The sequence below is a fragment of the Rhizophagus irregularis genome, chromosome 19, assembly GCF_026210795.1.
Source record: "Rhizophagus irregularis chromosome 19, complete sequence".
NCBI lineage: Eukaryota > Fungi > Glomeromycota > Glomeromycetes > Glomerales > Glomeraceae > Rhizophagus > Rhizophagus irregularis.
In genome coordinates, this window is record NC_089447.1 from 373554 (window position 1) to 396038 (window position 22485).

The following is a 22485-nucleotide window of genomic DNA, read 5'->3' on the forward strand; positions in this document are numbered from 1 at the left end:
ACAAAGGAGTTTTTTTTTTTTTAGGAAGCATAATAAAGATTTTTAGAATAGTTTTTCTCTATTTAAACCATTTGTTTATTTTATTATACATTATTATCTTACTCTTGATTGTCATTATCGGTCATATTCATGGTCATAAGATCGATTATTTGGTTGACTGTAATAATAATGTAAAATTATATAATATTACTAAAATAAATCCAACACACGATCAAGAAGTTGTTTATGCAAAAGGCTGTACTAATATTGAACAGTTAAATCAATTGACCAGCTCGTAAAACCGTCTTTAAAATGGCATTCTTTTATAATCCACCAGACGATTATCAAATTTATCATATTACTTGTGAATTTTTGAACGGTATCAACAATAATGAATCTCTTTCTGATCATACATTCTATTATAAACTGGACGATAAAAACCTTTATAAGATAACTTGTATTTTGATTTCACACTCATTAATTGTTCAATTTTTGAACAAAAAGATGTATGGAATTGAACTTAAACAAGGCGATGAACAACAACAAGAATTTTTGACTTTTAGTAATTATGAACGTAATTAATTTAGAATCTAATTTGAAGGAGTATTTATTAGCGTCGAAACAAATTAAGAAATCGAATATAACTATAATATATTGTATAAGGTAACCTTTATTCTTCTAGGAAAATATATCTTTTTACCTTTATGGGTTACGCCGTTACGGTACATTTTGCCGAAAGCCATTTCGCCGAAAAGGACGTTTCGCCGAAAAATAGGGCCAACATTATGCAGAATTATAAATAACTCAGGCCAGAGATTATTTATGGCTTTCGGCAAAATGTCCTGATACCCTTTTTATGGAATTATTATGTCAAATATTATAGTATACAGCAATTAAACAAAGAGTTTATGCAGTGTGATGCAGTGTGAGTTTCTTACATAAACAAATAAGTATATATTGTTACTCTGCAGATCATATGAATAAGTCTACTTGTTTATATATAATATAATACATTTATGTAATGAATATTAATTTGCCAATTCTCATTATATAGTTGCAAAACGTATGCAAATGTAGGATCAATAAAAATATTTCCTGGATGAAGATCTTTATGAATTAACCCATGAACATGAATATTATTAAGTGCAAGACAAATATCATATATTTTATTTAATCTTTGATCCCATGTAATATTATTAGCAGTTCGTTCAAGATATTTTCGTAAATCGCCATTTTCCATATATTGTAATACTAACGCATAATTGTTAGTAATAGGATCTTGAGTAATTCCAAAACATTTTACTATACACATATAACCACTAACTTCGTTAAGAAAGTTTATCTATAAATATATAATTAAATATTAATTTGTAAATTAAAAAGTAATTTATTTTACTATTTTACGTACCTCATTTAGAAAATCTCCACTTATATTTTTTGAATTATTCAATACTTTTAAAGCGATTTTTATTGTTTCATTTCTTTTCCAATTATTAGAAAATTGACTCCACTTTTCAATTGGTCCATCTTTCCATATAGCTGAATATACTTTTGCAAAACCTCCTTTAGCAATGTAATTAATATTCGTAAATTTATCAGATGAAATCCATTCTAATAATCCGTACTTTCTGCCTATATTTTGATTGTATTGTATCAACTTATCAATAACCTCATTCCTACTGGTCCGCTTATCAAAATCTCTTTGAAAATGTTTAGGATTGCAGGATAAACAACCATCCAAATCCTCATGTATCTTTAGACATTCTTTACATTTTCCAAAATCCATACGTTTTTTTCAATAATATCAATTTCTTTATCATAACAATCACAGCAATAAGAACGAAGTTTACGCCAACAATTATGTACTCTATTATATCTTATATTATTTATAAGAATTTTCTTATTATCTACATAATTTTTCGTGTTTTCAAATTGTTGTATTATTTGTTTAAATATTCCTAAATTACTATTTAATTTAAAATAAACGTTTTTGTAATCTATTAAAATAGATTGTAATTCTTTTAATTCTCTTAATTCTTTCGTTTCTTTTTTGTATACTTTAAAATAAAAATTTTCATAATCTTGTAATTTAGAGGATAATTCTCTCATTTCTTTATCAAAGCACTCATAACAATAATTATAATGATACTTTCTATCACACTTCTCACATAAAATATAATCGAAGTTCTTGTATTTTACTCGTCTATCATCTTCATCTAAATCATAATCTGAAATTCCAATTTTTGATTCTATAAATACATTATTTTCATTAATCCATTTACTAAAATTTTCCAAAAATTGCTTAAATTCATAAAATGAACAACAATCATCATTATTTCCTATAAAACATACTTTACATCTATTAATTATTATTTGATTATTATGATAACAATAATTACAATTATAATATTGCTTTTTTATTTCATTGTTACATTTTTCACATACAATATGACCATAATTTTTATATTTTACTTTTCTTTCTTCTAAATTTAAATTATAATCGAATGTCTCAAAAATTCTAAAATTTGGTCCAAATTTCATATGACTCTTTACAATAACATCAGTTTCTTTATCATGACAATACGCACAATAATAATAGTGTTTATTAATTTCTTGATTACATTTTTCACATAAAATACCATCAAGATTCATATATTTTGCTCTTCTTTCTTTTAAATTTAAGTTATAATCTAAAATTCCAAAATTTGATCCAAATGTCATATGCCTTTTTTTATTAGTATCAGTTTCTCTATCATAACAATAAGTGCAATAATAGTGATGTTTTTTAATTTCTTTATTGCACTCTTCACATAAAATGCCATCAAATTTCCCATATTTTGCTCTTCTTCCTTCCAAATCTAAATTATAATATGATGTCTTAAATATTCCAAAATTTGATTCAAATTTCATATGCCCTTTTTTATTAGTATCGGTTTCTTTATCATAGCAATAAGTGCAATAAATATAGTATCTATTGATTACTTTATTACACTCTTCGCATAAAATGCCATCAAATTTCCCATATTTTACACTTCTTTCTTCCAAATTTAAGTTATAATCTAATGTTTCAAAAATTCCAAAATTTAATCTAAGTATCATATGCTCTTTTTTATTAGTATCAGTTTCTTTATAATAACCATAACAATAAGCGCAATAAATATAGAGTCTATCAATTTCATTATTACACTCTTCACATACAATGCCATAAAATTTCCTATATTTTGCTCTTCTTTCTTCCAAATTTAAGTTATAATCTGATGTCTTAAAAATTCCAAAAATTGATCCAAATTTCATATGAAGTTTTTTATTATTATCAATCTCTTTATAATAACAATAAGTACAATAATAGTATTCATTAATTTTATTATTACACTCTTCACATAACTATGTTTTGAATATTTATATTTTGCTCTCCTTTCTGTCAAACCTAAGTTATAATCTGATGTCCTAAAAACTCCATAATTTGATCCAAATTTCATACGAAATTTTTTATTGACATCAGTCTCTTTGAAATAACAATAAGTGCAATAAAATCTATAATAATCTACTTCTTTATAACAATCTTTACATAAAACATAATTTGAATTCCTGTATTTTACTTTTCTTTCTTCCAAATTTAAATCATAGTCTGATGTCTTAAAAATATTGCAAATTGAACAGCCATAAGAAGTACTTGATGTAAAACAAGATTTACATATTCCATGATTCATACGATTTCGCTCATTACAATCGGTTTCCTTATTATAACAATTATAACATACAAAACTAAACTTTTCAATTTCTTGACTACAATCTTCACATAAGACACGATCATATTTCTTAAATTTCAACTTTCTTTCATCTAAATTTAAATCATAATCTAATATTTTAAAAACTCCAAATCTTGATTCAAATATATCATATTTATTAATAAGTTGGATGTTTTCTTCAATATTCTCTTCTAACGACATGATTCCAACAAGTGTTTTCAGCCTTATCGTATTTGAACTTTAATTTATACCCAATGAATAAGGCCGTAATCTTATTTTTATTCACTTGATATAATTCTTAATTCAATAATAATTGACTATATATAAGAATGACTATTTTTTAAATATTTTTAACAATTCACAGTTTATTTATAATAATATTTCGTATTATTAATTGGAATAAAACCATAAAAAGGGGTTCATTTCCCGACAAACGTTTCACCAAAAGGGTTATTTCGCCAACAAACGTTTCACTGACAAACGTTTCACCGACAATCATTTCACCGACATAAAAAATAAATATTGAATATGAGATATTTTATTATATAAACTTTTATTTAGACATTTACTTAGACCTAATAATTAAGTATTGATACTTACTTCCATCTTAGACGGGTTAGTAGATAGAATAACATATAGTTATATCTATTGTATTTTTTTATCTTTTTATATATGTAATTTATTATAAATTTCATTAAATAATAAAAAGCGCGTTACTAGCAATAATAATAATAATAATAACAAGAAATTGACTTATTAGCAGGGGAGCTGCCATTCGATTCATTCATTGTGTTATAAGATAATAAGAACCATCTAAAAGAGGAAACCAAATAGTAATGCTTTATTCACTAGTAAATTATTATTTAAAGAAAAAAAATTATTATTAAAAAAAAAAATCTATATAACTAAAAAAATTTGTCCGACGTTTGGATTTATAGTCTCTATGTAAATAATTTGGAATTGTGTAACTTGAAATCCCATGCCATACAACAAGCCTCTTTCTGATCTATTTATGGTCAAAACTATTCGATCCGTGTGCATTCCAATCAACTAATTCAATTTTAGTTAACTGTTAATAAAATTTTGGAAAATTATTTGTCCGATTTTTTTTTTTAAAAAAAAATTTCAGAATTTTTTTCGTACTTATTTTTTTTTTCAGATTCCTTTTTTTCGAAAATTTCCCTTTTTTTTTAAAACTGATTTCCTTTTTCTTTCCCCAAATTTTTTTATTATATTAAATATATTTACAAAATTATTATTTTTTTAAAAAAAATCAATATAACATATCAGATATAGGAAATTGACCGACGTTGATAAAAAGATGAGTAAGATTTTTCAATTAAATTGAACGCTGGATAAATAGTTTGATTTTCAAATTCATAAAAATCAATTAATTAATTATAAAATATGTAAAAATGTCAATTTTTTTTGAATTGTTTATTTAATAATAGATTATTATAACTAAATCCATATCCGAAATTCTCTAAATAACTACTAGATTTTTGAATAAAGATTTTAATTCAAATGGTTTAGTCAAATTAAGTACCAAAAGAATAATAATAAATGAAATGAATAGATTCTAATACGTTTAATTATTTGAGTTGGTTATAAGTTTAAGATTGACGTAATATAAAATAAGAAATAATTATAAAATTTATAATTAATTAAAAAAAAATATTTATAGTATTTTCATAATATTAAAGTTTTTCGAAAATGCTTCTAAAAAATTAATCAAAAAAATGAGGGTAAATGAAAAAATAGGGAGATAAAAGGGAAACGAAGAGGGAGTGAGGGAGAAACGAAATGGAGCAAAGGGAGAGTGAAAGAAACAAAAAGAACGAAAAAGATCAAGTAGGAATGAAAAAAAATGAAAAAAATGGAGGGGATGAAATGGAGCAAGAGGGAATTAAAAAAATGAAAGGAACAAAGGGTAGTATAAAGATAAAAGAACAAAAAAGATGAAGCGGGAATGGAATAAAAATGAAAGGAACAAAGAGTAATGTAAAGGAATGAAAAGATGAAGAAACAAAGAGGAAATAAAAACAACGGAAAAAATGTAGGAAGGGAAGAATAAAAAGAGCAAAAGAAATGAAAAGACAAAAAGAAACAAAAAATGGAGAAGGGGCGGAAATGAGATAAACAGGGGGACCAAGTAAAAACCAAACCCATAAAATTAAAAGAATAGATAAAGTTAGTAGGGAACGGAAATTACATGTAATAAATAAACAAAAACAAAAAAATAAAAAACATACCTTAGTAGTTACAAAGAAGTACATTAATTAGCCAATAAAATTTAATGTACAAATTTAATAATGAGGTGATATCACCGGGTAAATTATATAGGTTAAATCACCCAAGGTGAAAAATTATTAAATCGCCAAATCGCCCAGGGTGAAAATACACTCAAACGTCAAATCATTAATATAAACTATATTATTGTAAATATAATTTAATAATGTTATTTATTATTTTTTGCTAACTAATTATTACCATATTAAATTCCTAATTATAAACAAAAAACTACTGTAACCATCTTTAATTTACCTATAATCTAGATTTTTTTGAAGATATAATAATATTATTAAGATTAATCACTTTTTTAAGAACGATAAATCAGCTGTAAATAGTGATATAGTGATCTGCAAATTCGTATATAGTACACCATAAAGTTATTTAAAAAAATAATAATAAACTAATGCTAAATTGTACTATAATCTAAATTTTTGAAGACATAATAATATTTATTTTTTATATTTAAAAAATGGAGTAAAATTATTATTAAAAAAAAAAATCAAAAAATTATTAATTAAGAAAAAATTCATTTTGAAAATTTTGAAAGTCATTTTTCATTTTTTAATTCTTTGATAAAAATTTTTTTTGTATAAAAAGAGATTTTTAAAGATAAAATAAATAAATATAGATTTTTTACAAAAAAAGAAAAAAATAGATCAAAAATGTAAAACCATTTCCTTTTATATTTTTATGATTTTTTGATTTTTTTTTTCAACGAAAAAAAAATTTTTACAAAAGGAGAAAAAAAATAAATTAAAAAGGAAACCCATTTCCTATGATTTTTTTTCATGAAAAAAAAAATTTTTAACAAAAAGAGAAAAAAGTAAATCAAAAATGGTAGGGTATTTCCTTTTTTATTTTTATAAATTTTTTTTGATTTTTTTTTTCAACAAAAAAAGAGTTTTTTATGAAAAGAGAAAAAATTAAAGCAAAAATGGAAAGTTATTTCCTTTATTAATATAGTTGCGTCTATTTTTGTTATGAAGATCAAGGAAGTAGTATTTACTGACGAAATTAATTTAGCTGGCCTTATTAGTCATTTTTATTACTTAATGGAAATTAATATAGTTATTGTCCGAAGCATAGCGTAGGACTATACTGTTTGAACTCGATATCATGCAATGTCCGTCTGTCACGCCGCGTATATAACCAATGAAATTTTAGGATCAGTGTAACAGATAAACGCGTAAATAATTTATTAATTATAAAATAGTTTAAATAGTTTATTATATAGTATAATGGTACTATATATAATAAATTTTTTAAACTAATGTTTTTATGGTTTTTATGTATTATAAATAAAAATTTGAAAATTAATATCTCTTTTGCTAATAAACCGTTGCTTTTAAAGTGTCAGTCTATAAATTGTACATTCAAAAAAAAATTAATAAATAATCCATAAAAAATAATTAAACAATTTGATAAATAGCAAAAGCAAATGAACAGATAACAAACCTGTCAACACTTCGTAAATGTAAATCCAGAGAAAATGAAACTGTTAAACATCATGAAATACGCCATTCAAAAGATCGAGAAAATAAACAAATGAAAAGGTCACCAGAAACACCAGATCAGCATGACGTGTGGCTGAGCAGAGAATGTAAATGAAAGAGTAGTAAAAGAACGAGAGGTGTTTTAGAAAATAATAATGACCACATCAATAGGCAGAATGAAAACCAGAATCGGGATGCTGTCAACCAGCAGCTTTCTGAAACTGATCGAGAACTTCTGTATAAGTTTTAAACAGAGATGAATAAACTTAAACATACTTTTTGCTTTAAATGTAACGAACGATTTCCATCCGTTGAACTTATAAAAGGAGAATGTTGTCGACGCTGCTATAGTGATAACAGGAAGGTGACAATACAGGGAACAATACATTGAAAAAGTTTTTTGCGGATAATAATATGGACCTGGGTGAAGTTCCAGAGGAATTAAAAGGATTAACAGAAATAGAAGAAATGTTAATTGCCCAGATATTTCCCATCGCTTTGGTATATTGCCTTCACAAGATGTATTAGAGTTTGCAACGCACCTCCTCGAAATCCATCATTGCTTGATATTCTTGTCATATGGCATCAGTCTTCAAATGGTTTGGCATTCAAAAATTTTTCAACTATACATTTTTTAACTTTAGTGATACATTTAACTATACATTTTTTAGTGAAGCATTTTTTTAGTGATACATTTTTTAGTGATATATTTTTTTAGATGGTCATGTGAAGAATATAACGCTTCGGACACTCCAACAGTTCCTGTTACCTAGTTATTTTATTTATTTTGATAACTTAAATTTATTTTATATATTATTTTTTATTTATTTATTTATTTGATTTTTCCTTTGTGATTTCTATCTTCCGTGTAAAAAATGGAGTGAAAGTAAATAAGTGGGACCGATCTTGCGAAAATGTGAGCCTTACTATTGTATAAAATAATAAAATTATAGTTTCATGTTGTACAGCTCCGGTTCATCTAGTCCCAGCAACTCCAAAAATTAAGGTGCCAAATTTTACTTTAAAGTCACGTGATAAATTAGCCAGCATTAAGAAATTAAGCATAATTTTGGCCAGCATTAAGAAAAATTTTATTTGAGATGTCTTTTATATTATCAGTTATAAGATTTTCTTTAATTTGTGATATAGGATGCTGCGACAGGATGAAAGTGGTGGCATTTTTGGAATAGTGTGCAAAAATTTTTTGTTGCCTATCTTATAGAAATTCATGAAATTTTACCATAAATAGCAGAAAAATTTCATATACAATATTATGAAATTTTGCCAGATAAAATTAATTTTTTACAATGATTGCAATTTTATTTTTAAATTGTAATCTATTAAAATACGATAAGTTTATTACGATAAATATAATTTTCAAGAAGTAGAAATAGGATAAAAAATTTTCTGAGACTAGATGACGGGAGCTATACAATGGAAAAATGAAATGAATATAAATACAACAAGTTGGAATCATCAAAAGCATCATTAAAAGTATTTTAATTTTCTTCATTAATTTTGCAATGAATTTGATTGATCTTTGCATAAATTACAGAATGAACACTTCGTTCAATATTGGAGATTTTAATTGATTGGCATTATAATAAAGCAGGTGTAATCCATGTTTTGAATAATTGAAAAAGAAATTGATAATGAACGTATCACTTACATTTCTATTTTTGGCCAAAATTATCAATAATTCAATTCAGGCAGCACTATGACTTTGGCCCGAATTACTGACGATCAGTAACGACGCAAAAAAAAGATTTTTTTAAAATTATTCTGGGACTTTAAATTGGATATACTGTATCATCAAAATTCATTTGCATTTAATGTGATTTGTACAGAAACTAATTTGATATAGTATTCTTTTTTTTTAATTTTTCGTGTTTTAATTTTATTAATACATATTTTTATGTATATGATACAGCATACGTGCGTTATTTTTTTTTATACTTCATATTAAATTAATTACTTTTAATCTACAGTATATAAATTTATAAATTATATTACATTTTAAAAATTTTATCATAAAATCTGAATCTATTCCGAAGTTACGGCATTATCATAATTCTTGCCGACATTATTTGTTAATCCCGTGACTTTATTAATGTTCATTTATAATGATGATTGTTTCCATAACTATCATTGATGAATGATCATTTAAGCTAATTACAAATATTTCATATGTGAACCCTATATAACCTTCCATTTTTGTTACTTATATTGTTTCAAACAAAAAGTAAAAGGTTAAATGAAATTATAAAAGGAAATAATAATTGAAATGCACAATAATAAATATTTCCGTAATTAGATAAGCATTTCTTTGTTATTTTTAATGAAAATGCCTTTTATACAAATAAGAAAAAAATTTTTATTTATGGAATTTTTCAACTCCGGATAATTACGCCATTAATTTCGGGATTTCGATAATTTTCAAAATATTTGTGTTATTGCATTTACTTTATTTGGTATACTAACATCAATTATCTACACTCTTAAACGCCAAGAATAAACTATCCCTAAATAATAATATTTATTAATAAACAAAAAAAATATACAGATAAAAGAAATTAAATATTTTTTATTTTAAGGAATATTTTTAGCTCCGTATTATTGCGTCATAATTTCGGTTTTTTCGATTTTGAAAGAGATATTTTCAAATGTTGCGTACAATAAAACTTTATTTGGGTATACTAATAGTACTTGCATCGATTAACAGAACTTAAATCACACTTTTATATATCATAGCGCCTCTTTTGATCTTTTCAGGGTATTCGTGAAATGTTCCTGATTGATTTATACGGATAAAAGAAATTATTTATGGAATATTTTAACTCCGTATTATTGCGTTATTGCGATTTTAAAGAGATAATTTTCAAATGTTTGAATCTTTATTTGGGTATACTAATAATACTTGCATCGATTATCTGAACTTAAATCACACTTTTATACATCATAACGCCAAGCTAATGACAATGAACCATCCTTAAATAATTATTAATAAACGAAAAAGTATTCTAAACAAAAATAAAAATAAATTAACCGTAAATACACGAATCTCCTACGTTGACCACCTATCTTTAATAAAGATTGGCCGCGTTTATGTCATCTCCCATCATAATATTCAAAATATTTTTATCTTTTTATCATATATCTTGATCTTTCAGGGTATTCGTGAAATGTTCCTGATTGATTTATAAGGAATATTTTTAGCTCCGTATTATTGCGTCATAATTTCGGTTTTTGCGATTTTAAAAGAGATAGTTTTCAAATGTTGTGTAAAATAAAACTTTATTTGGGTATACTAATAATACTTGCATCGATTATCCACACTCTTATACATCATAGCGCCACTTTGATCCTTTCAGAAATGTTCCTGATTGATCTATACGGGTAAAAGAAATTATTTATGGAATATTTTAACTCCGTATTATTGCGGTTTTTGCGATTTTAAAGGGATAATTTTCAAATGTTTGAATCTTTATTTGGGTATACTAAATAGTACTTTCATCGATTATCTGAACTTAAATCACGCACGCATATCATAACGCCAAGGTTAATGATAATAAACTATACTTAAATAATAATATTTATTAATAAACGAAAAAATATTCTAAACAAAAATATAAATAAATTAACCGTAAATACGAATCACTTACGTTGTTCACCTATCTTTAATAAAGATTGGCCTATCGATAAGCGTTTATGTTATCTCCCATCACGATATTCAATTGATCTTTCAGTATTCATGAAAATGTTTCTGATTGTACAAATTAAATATTTTTTTATTTATGGAATATTTTTAACTCCGTATTCTTGCAGTTTTTACGATTTTTAAAAGAGATAATTTTCAAATGTTTGTGTTAAAAATAAATCTTTATTTGGATATACTAAATAAACACTTGCATCGATTATCTGAACTTTAAATCACACTTTTATACATCTAACGCCATAAATAAACTATCATTAAATGATAATAAACGAAAAAAAATAAATCAACCGTAAAAATACGAATCTCTTACGCTGTCCGCCTAGATTGGCCTATCGTTGATCTTCGGGTATTCATGGAATGTTACTTCTAATTTGATTAAAAATAAATGTTTGTTATTTTTTGGAATATTTTGACTCCGTAATAATATTACGCCATTAATTTCGATTTTTGCAGTTTTAAAAAGGATAATTTTCAAAATATTTGAAAAATTTGAAATATTTGGATTAAAATCTAATATATTACGTTACTTTATTTAGTATATTAATAATAATATCCGCATCGGATTATTTTAAGTAAATATTTTACGCCAACTCCAACTTAATAAACTATTCTTAAATAAATGAAAGAATATTTTTAAAAATTAAAAAAAATAATCCCTTACATTGACCACCTATCATTGATTGAAAACTATCAATGTTATATCCAATCATAAATAATCAAAAAAAATTTTTACATCTTTTGATTATATATTTTAATCTTTCAGGGTATTCATGACGGAAATGTTTCTGATTATATCTATAAAGATATAAAAAAAAAAATTAAATGTTTGTTTACGCAGAGATAATCTTCCAAAATATTTGTTTTTTAAAATCAAATATACACATTACTTTATTTAGTATATTAATAATAATACCCGCATCGGATTATCTGAACTTTAATTCTTTTTATATTTCATAACGCTTAGTTAATGTCAATGAATTATCCTTAAATTAATAATACTCACATACATCGGATTATTTTTTCATAATGCCTAGTTAATGTCAATGAATTATCCTTAAAATTAATAATACTCACAACATCGGATTATATTTCATAATGCCTAGTTAATGTTAATGAATTATCTTTAAATAAAACAAAGTATTTTCAAAATTGGAAATAAAACAAAGAAACTAAAATAAATCGACAATAAAAATTTCCACCTATCATTATTTTACAAGATATTTATTTTTTCAAATTAAAATTTAATAAAAGTAATAAAAAGTTCCCAATGCCACTTTAGTAAATAAAATATGCAAGCGCGGTGAAGACCTTAGATTCAGAATTTCAGATACGTCGTTTGGATGAATATCAATGATACAATTATTCATTATCGCAAATAAAAATATTTCTATTATGCTTTTTCCTTATTCGCCATTGATGTATGTGGAACAACAAAAATTGCTTTATGAAGGAATGAAGGACTTCCATAAATAGAAATTATACAATGAAAATTTACACAATTACGCATAAATAGTTATTTAGGCTTCAAGTTGTATCACCTGACCTAGTCAAATGCATGATCGACACACATATGAATGAAAAATGGAAGTTAATTCGCACGGTATGACCGCGCAGACTTTGTTCCGATATCTATGTAAAAAAAGACCTCTGGGAACAGATCTCAGATACGTTATCACAACGTACCAATGAGAAATTTTCACCTCCGCAATGTGTGTGTAAATGGAAAAATATCAAACAAGATTGTAAGGTAAGATCTTTTTTTTTTTAAAAAAAAAAAAATTAATTGCGATTTTTGATAAATTTATTATTTAGCGCCTACAATATTCGTTGTAAATTATATATCAAATAAATTTAATTACTAGTAGTAATTCATAATAATTCTGAAGTAGTATTGTTGAAATTAATTTCTATTACTAATAAGAATATAAAAGAAAGAAAAGTTTATAAATAAATAAAAGCATGATCTATATTAGTTGTACGATAATATGGATACCACGGTATTGTACTTATATTGATTAGCGTCTCTTCGCGACGTTGACCATGTAAATACCGCAGTATAATATCTATGAAATTATATAATTTTTAGTAATAATCTTAGTAATTTTTACGTAATAAATAATCATTGTAATTTGTAAACCTACGTGAACTTTCTATAATAAATTTGTCTTCATATTATTTAGTATTCAGTTAGTGATTTATTGTGGTGGTTCGTGATGGCATATTTTTGTAACATAATGCGTCAGCATCTATTACCATCGCCCATTGGTATGTTTTCAGGAACAATACAGCGATATTTTTACAAAATTATAGGTACTAACAGAAGAGGGAGGTAGTTATTGTTAAGGCGTTACCGCTGGCTCGACGATGTCGTAAAGCGAGTTTTTACGCTTGAGTTCAAAACGTCATCGTATGAGCGGGACTACTGACGATCCAAAATCATTCATGTAAGCATTTTGCTTAAACTTTTTTAACGCAGAAATTCATCAAATTTTTCTGCGACGTGCATTGTATAGGTTCATATTTATACTAAAAATTATAATTCTAACGGACTTAAATGAATGATATTTCATCTTTCGAAAATTATGAATGACTTTTGAAAGTAAATCAAATAAATCGTCAAACATAAAACATAAGCATAAAATGAATTGTATAGATCAGTAAAATAATTGTAAATTTGACACGAACAATTATCCAATGATAATGGATTAAAAAATTATCAGAGTTGACAAATTGACCAATTGGAACAGCTAATTATAAAAAAAAAATTGCATCATATGCGTGCCAACTGGTCAAGAAATTTTATATGCCCAGTCAAAAAAAATAAAATTACTGAACATGTACTATTAAAATTTGCCAACACTGTTTTTTTTTCATATATTGAGTTTTATAATTCTTTCCAGCCGAGTATAAAATTTCTTAATTTGCCTGTTAGTCGATTTTTTTTTTTAGTAATATACATATATGTGTATATATATATACAGTATATATATTTTTACATATTTCTTAATTTGTTGCAATTTCAACTGAAATTGAAATTCATTCTCAAATTGGAATTCGAAAAAAAAATAAACGTTAAATTAACAAATTCCAATTTTCGGAAAAATTTAATTTTTATCTTAAAGTTTCGATCAATAACATCAAAATCGAAATTTGATCTGAAATCAGAAAACATCGATCGTACCGTTCCCGATTTCATAAGGATCAACAAATGAAAGGTAACCCAGTAACATCCGAAAAAGTTCCGTAATAATGGACAGACTTTATGATCAGAAACATAAGAAATAATCCTGTCAAAAATCGCGGAATTTTTTCGAGTGTTACTGGGCTAATATTTCCGATGAGAATTCGCATTTATTGGCTTTTTTAATATCAGTCATTTTTAAGGTTTACAAAATAAAATAATGTAAAAATTTTTAAATATTTATTTAAATAATTTTATAATTTAACATTAATAATTTAATTTTTATAATACATTTAAATATAAACTAATTTGTTCTGTGGCGGGCTTGCTTACTCGGAATCACTTGCATTTTTTTTTTTTAATGATCATCCCTTTTTCTCGGCGCTAACTGCATGGACTCCAACTTAATAGCGGACATACATACAAAACGTGAAGTTTGGTTTTGGTCCGGTATAATACATACATACGTATTTAACTATATACATTCTTACATCAACACGTTCCTCGACGCTATTAGCATATTTGGTGCCGGATTTTTCATAATCAAACTTTATTGTTTTAACCTTTTGGGACAAACTTCTTCATTAATCTCTTGATTCTGCGAAGAAGTAATTCTTTCCAAGAATTTTTCAAAATTGTTTCTAAAAGTTTCGGTAATGTCTGTATTATTATTTACAAGAGTTTGCAAATCTTCTAATAATCTAATCCATCCACTTCTATCTGGATGTTCTGGTTGTTCATTCATGTCGGTATACTTTCTCTTATTATTTTCATTATTGTCAATTTCTGGTCTGTTATATTCATAATCTATTTTATATGAATTGCATTTTAATTCTAGACCAAATAAGTTTGGCAAACTAATTTCAAATAAAGGCCTTATTATCTCCTCATTGTTTACCAATGTTAAATATTGTAAATAATTTGCTTTAAATGGAATTCTTTCATTACAAAATTCGAGGTAAATTGAACAAATAGCATTAAAAGCACATCTAGTAAGATGATCAGGAATTTCTCTTTCAAGAATTTCTTGTGATTTTAAATCTATCCATATTCTTGATTCCATAATATCCTCGAAACATTTTTGGGTAGCTTCGGAATTAGGTCCGAATTTTTTTAATATCCAATAATATAGATTCGAATGTACTGATAAAGACCTTATTTTTATCTTTTTTATTGAAAAAGTATTATATCTAAATCCAACTTTGTAACATTCCAAAGCATTTTTCATAGCTTGTTCAGGTTGATCAATTCTATCATTCAAAAATTCTAATAAATCAGTTTTTCTATGACTTCTCTCCGGCTTAATAGCTTGAATGAGACATAAACTAGCAATAGCAGATTTTGATTTTTTCTTATGAATAATCTGAAACGATTCAAGCAAAACATCTCCAATTTCATTTAATTTATGTTCAAATAAATGAAGTGCTTCTTCCATGACAGAAGCAGTTAACTTAAATCCAAGATTAATGAGTTGTTTTAAGCGTTTCACAACAATCTTTGTATCAGGACGTTCCCAATCAGCAGGAGGGGTCGGTGGGAATAAAATTAATAGTGCCCCTTGCATCACGAGGTCGTTAACATCACTACAAATTTCATAATATCCAATTTCTTTCCATAAAGTTACTAAATCGGGATATATCAAGATCGCCCGAGCTATAACATTGAGTTGACGACTATTTTCGTAACCATCTTTTGGAGGATATTCTTCATGAGCCCTCGATTGCATTAATTGAATATATTCCACCGTATCTTCATGAGCCGGTTTTGGTCGCGGTGGAAATGGTACGAATTTTTTATTTATTATTAAATCTTTAATATCAGCAAGATTTTGAAATAATTTTTGAGGTGCTTGATTAATTACTAAAGGGCCAGCTGATAAGAAATGAAATAATTCCATATCATTTCCTTTGATCACGAGATTTTCATCGTTTAAAATATTATAACCCGCAGTAATCAATTTTGTAAAAATTGGTAAGGGCAAATTGGATGCCCATGGAGAACTTAATTTTTTTTGAAAGGCTCGAATTCTATCAAAATCGACTTGATTTACATTATGCTCAATTTTGAGTTCAATCAACTTTTCATCATATGGTCCGAAATGCATCAATAGACGCTGTATGAAATATCTTGAAATTATTGCATTTTTACTTAGCAAAGAATGTAATACTTCACTTGTTAAAAAGCTGTTCCCAAGTCTTACTGCGTGGAACAGTGCATGAGCATGACCGTACTTAAAAATGAGCCAATCAGCGCGAGACTGCGGATCTTGCGAAATAGCATACCACTTCTTATTAGTGAGAGCTAGTGAAATTGGTGTATCTACAAATTTGAATATTTCGATTCTTAACTCGTTGTAAAGAGACTCCATGTTTTTTTTTTTGTGGAAGTGTTTCGATAAAAATTGGGACTTATATAATTGATCGGAAGGGGCGGAGTGTGATCATCATGTACAAATTGTACAAATTTTTTTTTTTTATACATCATTCAGAAATCCCAAAAAGGGGAACCAATAAGTTCATTCGGTGTATGTAAATTTTTACTCCAAATGTATAAAAAAAAGGTAAGCCATCCCGCTATTATTTAATTATTTAAAAAGCTTTAATTATTTCTCTTGAGGATAGTGAACAAATTTTATGACAATTAAATGATCAACAAATTATCTCGTATATATAAAAATTTTTTTTAAGGCAAATTTTCTTCTTGTTAAATATATGTTAACATTAAACATTTTTGTATTGAACTTCTTAATCTTTAAAATATAATAATATTAAATTATTAATTAAAATTCGTATTATTCAATCCGGAATTAATTTTGCTGAATTGTGATTAGTTTCATTCAATCCTTTCAAACATGGCCAAATTTGGTCACATTTCAATGTAAATAAATGTAACACAACCCCATAGTCCCTTATTAGCTTTGAAAAAATTTTTGTGTAATTATTAAAAAATAAGCCATAATTAATCTATGCAGTTATTTACGACCAGTTCATTCATTCATTCGTTTTGATTGTTGTTTGTAGCAGTTATTCATTGTTGTCCCATATGATTATCTATATCCTTTCATAAGCGAGTTTGTCCGTTTTTTATAAAAAATGAATGATGATTAGTACTTGAATGCCAAATGTTTACAAATAGAGAAATAAAAAATAAATATTTGGTATAACAGTTTCTTTTATTAGTAGTATCTTTATTTACTGACTTTTTAATTAATTACATATTATTCCTATACACAAAGTTACAAGAAACTTTAGCAAGATCAAAGAAATTATAAGGAAGCTTATTGTGCTTATTGTCGATGCAGGTTATTAAAAAATTTTTATATTTTAAAATTTTTGAATTCTAATCAGAAATTCCGATGGTGTTATTAATAATACTATATAAGTAATTATTCAACAAGAATCTATTGTTTTAAAAAGGAGAACCAGTTATTCTCTGCATTAATAAAAGCTTAATTTTTAGTACCCGAGGTAATAACTAAGAAGGATATCGTAATATTTATATAATTGCATAATATGACTCCGTATCTAGTGATTTATTTAGCTGGGGAGAAATTGTACATAAGGAGAATTATACAAGGCGCTAATTAACTTTATCGGTCTTACTCCGCATATTGTACGCATATCCATACGTATATATATAAAACGATAAATGATGATTCTTTATTGTCTTAGATTATTATGGTTTGAATTGTTTAATAAAAAAGGAAAGAGCTTAAACGAAATAAACATTTTTTAAGTAAAATTTTCGATTTAATCTATTAATCTTATATGAGATAAAAATATTATGCTTTTTTTATTAATCGAAAAAATTATAACTATCGTAAATTTTATTAACGTTATTAACATGGCATTTTTGGTAGGTTAGTTTGTAAAACTGTAAAGTTTGTTCGCTAAATCCTTGTTTCCCAAAATTGGAAATAATCTGCGATGTAACATTTATTTTTATTTCTCTTTCTTAGAATTTCCTTTTGTAGTTACAGTAAATTCCGTGACGCCATTTTTGATTACACATAATTAGTTACAGTTTTTTTATGATTTTCCTTCTTTGATCTTATTTATTCATTTTGAAAATCGCTTTGTTGTGATTTCCTAATTTTGTTGATTAAAGTTTGCTACAGTTTTGTGTATCATTTGAATAACACGTTGATCTTTCAATTTCGACAAAAGAATCTAGATTAAATAAATAATGTAATGAAAGACAAATATTGATCATGTGGTCGTTCAATCAGTATTTTTGTAAAATGTTTATTTGTTATTATATAACATGATTAAGCTATTAAACAAAATAATAAGCTTACTTTGAAAAATTCACCATATTTGATCAAATTATATTTTTAGGAAACATTATCCATAATAATAAAGCTTAATTAAAAAAAACGAAAAATAAAAGGAATATTTTCTATCTTATCAAATTTCTTCAATGTAAAATGAAACAAATTAAGTAATAAAGTTATTATGTTTTAATCAATTTTATAAATTAATATTTTGGTGTAATTAAAGATTCCGGAAATTAACCTTACTTTATTAATTCAAAAATGGAAAAAAAATGGAAAAAATTAATTTTTTTTTTTCTTTCCCTTCTTATTTTCCTTTTTTTAAAAAACATACATACAAGGTATTATTGTGGACTTATAATTAAGACGAAATGTGGTGGTCAATGTTTGGTTTTACCGTATTTAATTTCGGTATCACCATCTGCTGCGCCAAGCCCAAAATACTTTTAATTTTTACCTTTCGCTTTGTACCGATAAAGAATCGAATAAAAATGTCATTATTCATATTACATATTTTTTTTTTATAATCTAACATTAAGAAATGGGCATCTGACAGGGGAATGATGCAACAACGCATATTTTCTCTTTCATAAGGAAAGCTTCAATATTATAACAAAGAAAATAATCAAAGATCTACACATGTTAAAAATAGTATACGCCACAATGACAGAAATTACCTCGATTGAATGTAAAATTTTTGAAAATTGTTGAGAGTAAAAAAAAAAAAAATGAATGAATATTATTATTATGATATCAAATTTTGTAAATATTTTTTTTTTTTTGAATGAATACTTAAATAGAAATAAGTTACCAAGAAAATTCATCATGTTATTCATGCTTCGTCTACAAACTTTGTTCGATTAATATTTTTATGGTAATGATGAAAATAATGTTATAGATATCTCATTACGTATTATTATGCATATTATAACGGTAACTTTGTTTGTTTACTTTTTCTTTCTTTTAACTCCGTCTTCAGTTATTAAACAAAACAAAATAGGAAGGAAGGAAATGAGACAAAAAAAGAAACTTCTTTTTTTTTTGTTTCATTTGAAACCACTTAAAAGGATAATTCCAAACTTTTACAAAGTTTGCATGAAATTCACTTTATAGATTCGTTCTAAAGCAAATAAAAGGAAAGGAGAGTTATCATAATCTGTGCGCGCACATTCTGAAATGGATAAGAACGACTTTACAATAACATGCCATTCCTTGCATGCATTTACTTATAATTTCGTTTAAAAGTAGAAAAAAAGGAAAAAATAACATATCCGTGCGGTGCATCATGCATTTGGATCATTAAAGTATCTCCTTTAAGTAAGTGAAGTTTTTAGTGAGCGACATTTATAGTGCAAAAAATGGAATAATAGGATTTCTACATATAACAGATAATATTTTCATATTTTACCTTTTCAACTAGCGACCGATGTCCGGTAATTATCAATATCTCAGCAATGAAATTTGAACGAAAAAATTATTCACATTGTAATAGGCAAGTATCCTAATTTTTTTTTTTTTTTAAAAAAAAAATACTAATGTTTCAATTTTCGAAATCCAATATTTTAGAAGCGTTACGGTGACTATAGTTTGAATTCTCAATGTTCCTATTATTTATATTGCTATCGGATAAATTGTGAAAATGATCAAGAAAAAATAATCAAACGCCAGTATCAATAAGGTAAAAATTTCTTCTACTTTAGATTCCTTTAATTTTTAAGTTTCGGACGGAACAGCTGTAATTCTATAATTTGTAATGACATACTACTATTTATTACCTTCAGAGTCAAGATAGTCGCCAACGAACCGTACATCCTATTACTCTGACGAAATTAATCTATGTTACGCGAACTATAAAATTAGTGTGTTTAATATGAACAATACAAATATTTCCAAAGGCTCTTTTCGACATCATTTGCTAAAGGTGAATACGCATTTTTTTTTTTGTTCTATTTATCAAGAGTATTCTATATATTGTAAAAACAGATAATTCCTCAGAAATATTCAAGATTTTAAAAAATTGATATCATTTGGAACATCGACTAATAATACTCTTTTATCATTTTTTAGTTCTGAGAATAAATTATATAATTTGAAATTGCTTTAGGGCATTTTCTATATTAAAAAATTTTCCCGGCAGACGGCTTTCTGTATTTTTTTTTTTCCAACCATATCAATGGTTTAACATTAATAAAAGTATTAAAAATTATGACAATACATTTTGTCAAATTAATAACTGAAAATTTTTTAGATTCTCGTAAAAATTTTAATAAAAATAATGAGGATCGTGCAAATAATCCATATAACAATATAACAATACGTAGTAAACTTTGGTTCTTGCATTTATTTTTACCATTTTTGACAAAAATTATTTTTTTATATTTGACAAAAATTAAATTTTTTTTTTTTAAAAAAAAAAGTAAAAAATATGAAAAATTTTATATTTAAATGAAAAAAAACAAAATTGTGATAAGAGAATTCATTTGATATATGCTAGATTTATAATATTCATTAAAAGAAAATTTCAAGAATTTTATAATTATTTTTGTATATTATTTTTTTTTTTCCAAAGTAAAAGGTATGGTTGCGACGTAAACCATTAAAAAAAGCGATGGACTAGATCATTCACTACTGCCAAGTATACTTAACACCACCGATCTTCATGCAACGAAAAAAGAATATTTGAGCTGATATGCAAATAAAATTGAAATTTCCGAAGGTAATTATGTGAAAGTGATGACGAGAATAAAAATCATCCTTCAAAGAAGATGGTTCAATTCTCAATACTTGGAAAAATTTACCGTATGATGCTGGCCGCAGTACTCTCATATATAGTATTCCCCTCTTTTATCTGGAAAAAATCTCCATTTTCTTCCCCATAAAAACGAAATTTGTTAAATTTGTCTTATACTTGTGCTCATGTGTAATAAATGTCTAAAAAACGCCATTTTGTTTAATTTTTGTTTTTTTTGTAATGACATAAATCGGACAAAATGGTGCTTTTTAGACGTGAACACGAATATATCACACATTTTATTTTTATAGGGCTTTAATTTTACTATTTAAACATTCTAATTTTACTCAGGCGACACATTTAAATAATTTTTGAATATACTACAAGTTTTTAAAACCCTTCGTTTATAATAATAAAAAATTTCGTACACCCCGACAGCGTCAACCGAGTACTGCGGCCTGCGAACATGACATGCGACTGTTGATGCATAACATTAACATGTTTACATATGTTTACATATGAGAAACAATGTTTGTGTGAAAAATAAATAATCATTGAATTACAGACTAGCCTGGGTGAATAAAATAATTTCTAGATTCTCGTAACTCTCGTGCGTCGGTTTTTGAAAAAAGAAAATTTTCTTATAATAAAAAAATTACCGCATGATTTAATGGCGCAGACTTTTTGAAGACGTGTTGATACCAGATAATAAATGTGAAGACATTGCGAAGAAGGTAACTCGCGAATTCCACTATATCGAATTATGAAACAACTTTGCTCTAAGTCGTTTGAATTTCTGACATGCTAATTATGTCAAAAATTAGTAATTGAATTTTTTGGTCTTAGTCCTTGACAAATTTTCATATCTATAAATTCATCGTGAGATATATTATGATAAGGAGGTCGAATGGCCCTTAAACATAACTGAATCATATTGATAACCCGAAAGCCACCGAAGATCGAGTCTGCGGCACTCACGATAACCGCTGGTCGTCAATGGGTTACCTGGTCTGATAGGAATTTTCGCGCGAAGTAGTTGTTGAAAATACGTCCTCTTTTGGGAAATCTTATA

The 22485-nt window shown here is 25.9% G+C and overlaps 3 protein-coding genes across 3 annotated transcripts; 1 reads left to right on the forward strand and 2 right to left on the reverse strand.

Annotated features, from left to right (window-relative positions):
• Nucleotides 1-291: 291 nt before the first annotated feature.
• OCT59_010620 (uncharacterized protein) lies at nucleotides 292-561 on the forward strand (the record flags this gene model as incomplete). The annotated part of the gene is made up of 1 exon (XM_066136031.1): nucleotides 292-561. The coding sequence occupies one exon, from the start codon at nucleotides 292-294 to the stop codon at nucleotides 559-561; it is 270 nt and encodes an 89-aa protein (XP_066000706.1).
• An 805-nt stretch (nucleotides 562-1366) lies between these two features.
• On the reverse strand, nucleotides 1367-3929 carry OCT59_010621 (uncharacterized protein; the record flags this gene model as incomplete). Its single annotated transcript, XM_066136032.1, has 3 exons — nucleotides 1367-1666; nucleotides 1750-3299; nucleotides 3407-3929. The coding sequence occupies 3 exons, from the start codon at nucleotides 3927-3929 to the stop codon at nucleotides 1367-1369; spliced, it is 2373 nt and encodes a 790-aa protein (XP_066000707.1).
• A 10680-nt stretch (nucleotides 3930-14609) lies between these two features.
• OCT59_010622 (uncharacterized protein) lies at nucleotides 14610-16777 on the reverse strand (the record flags this gene model as incomplete). The annotated part of the gene is made up of 1 exon (XM_025321634.2): nucleotides 14610-16777. One exon carries the CDS (start codon nucleotides 16775-16777, stop codon nucleotides 14960-14962), a length of 1818 nt encoding a protein of 605 aa, XP_025168282.2. The 3' UTR covers nucleotides 14610-14959.
• Between the last annotated feature and the right edge of the window lie 5708 nt (nucleotides 16778-22485).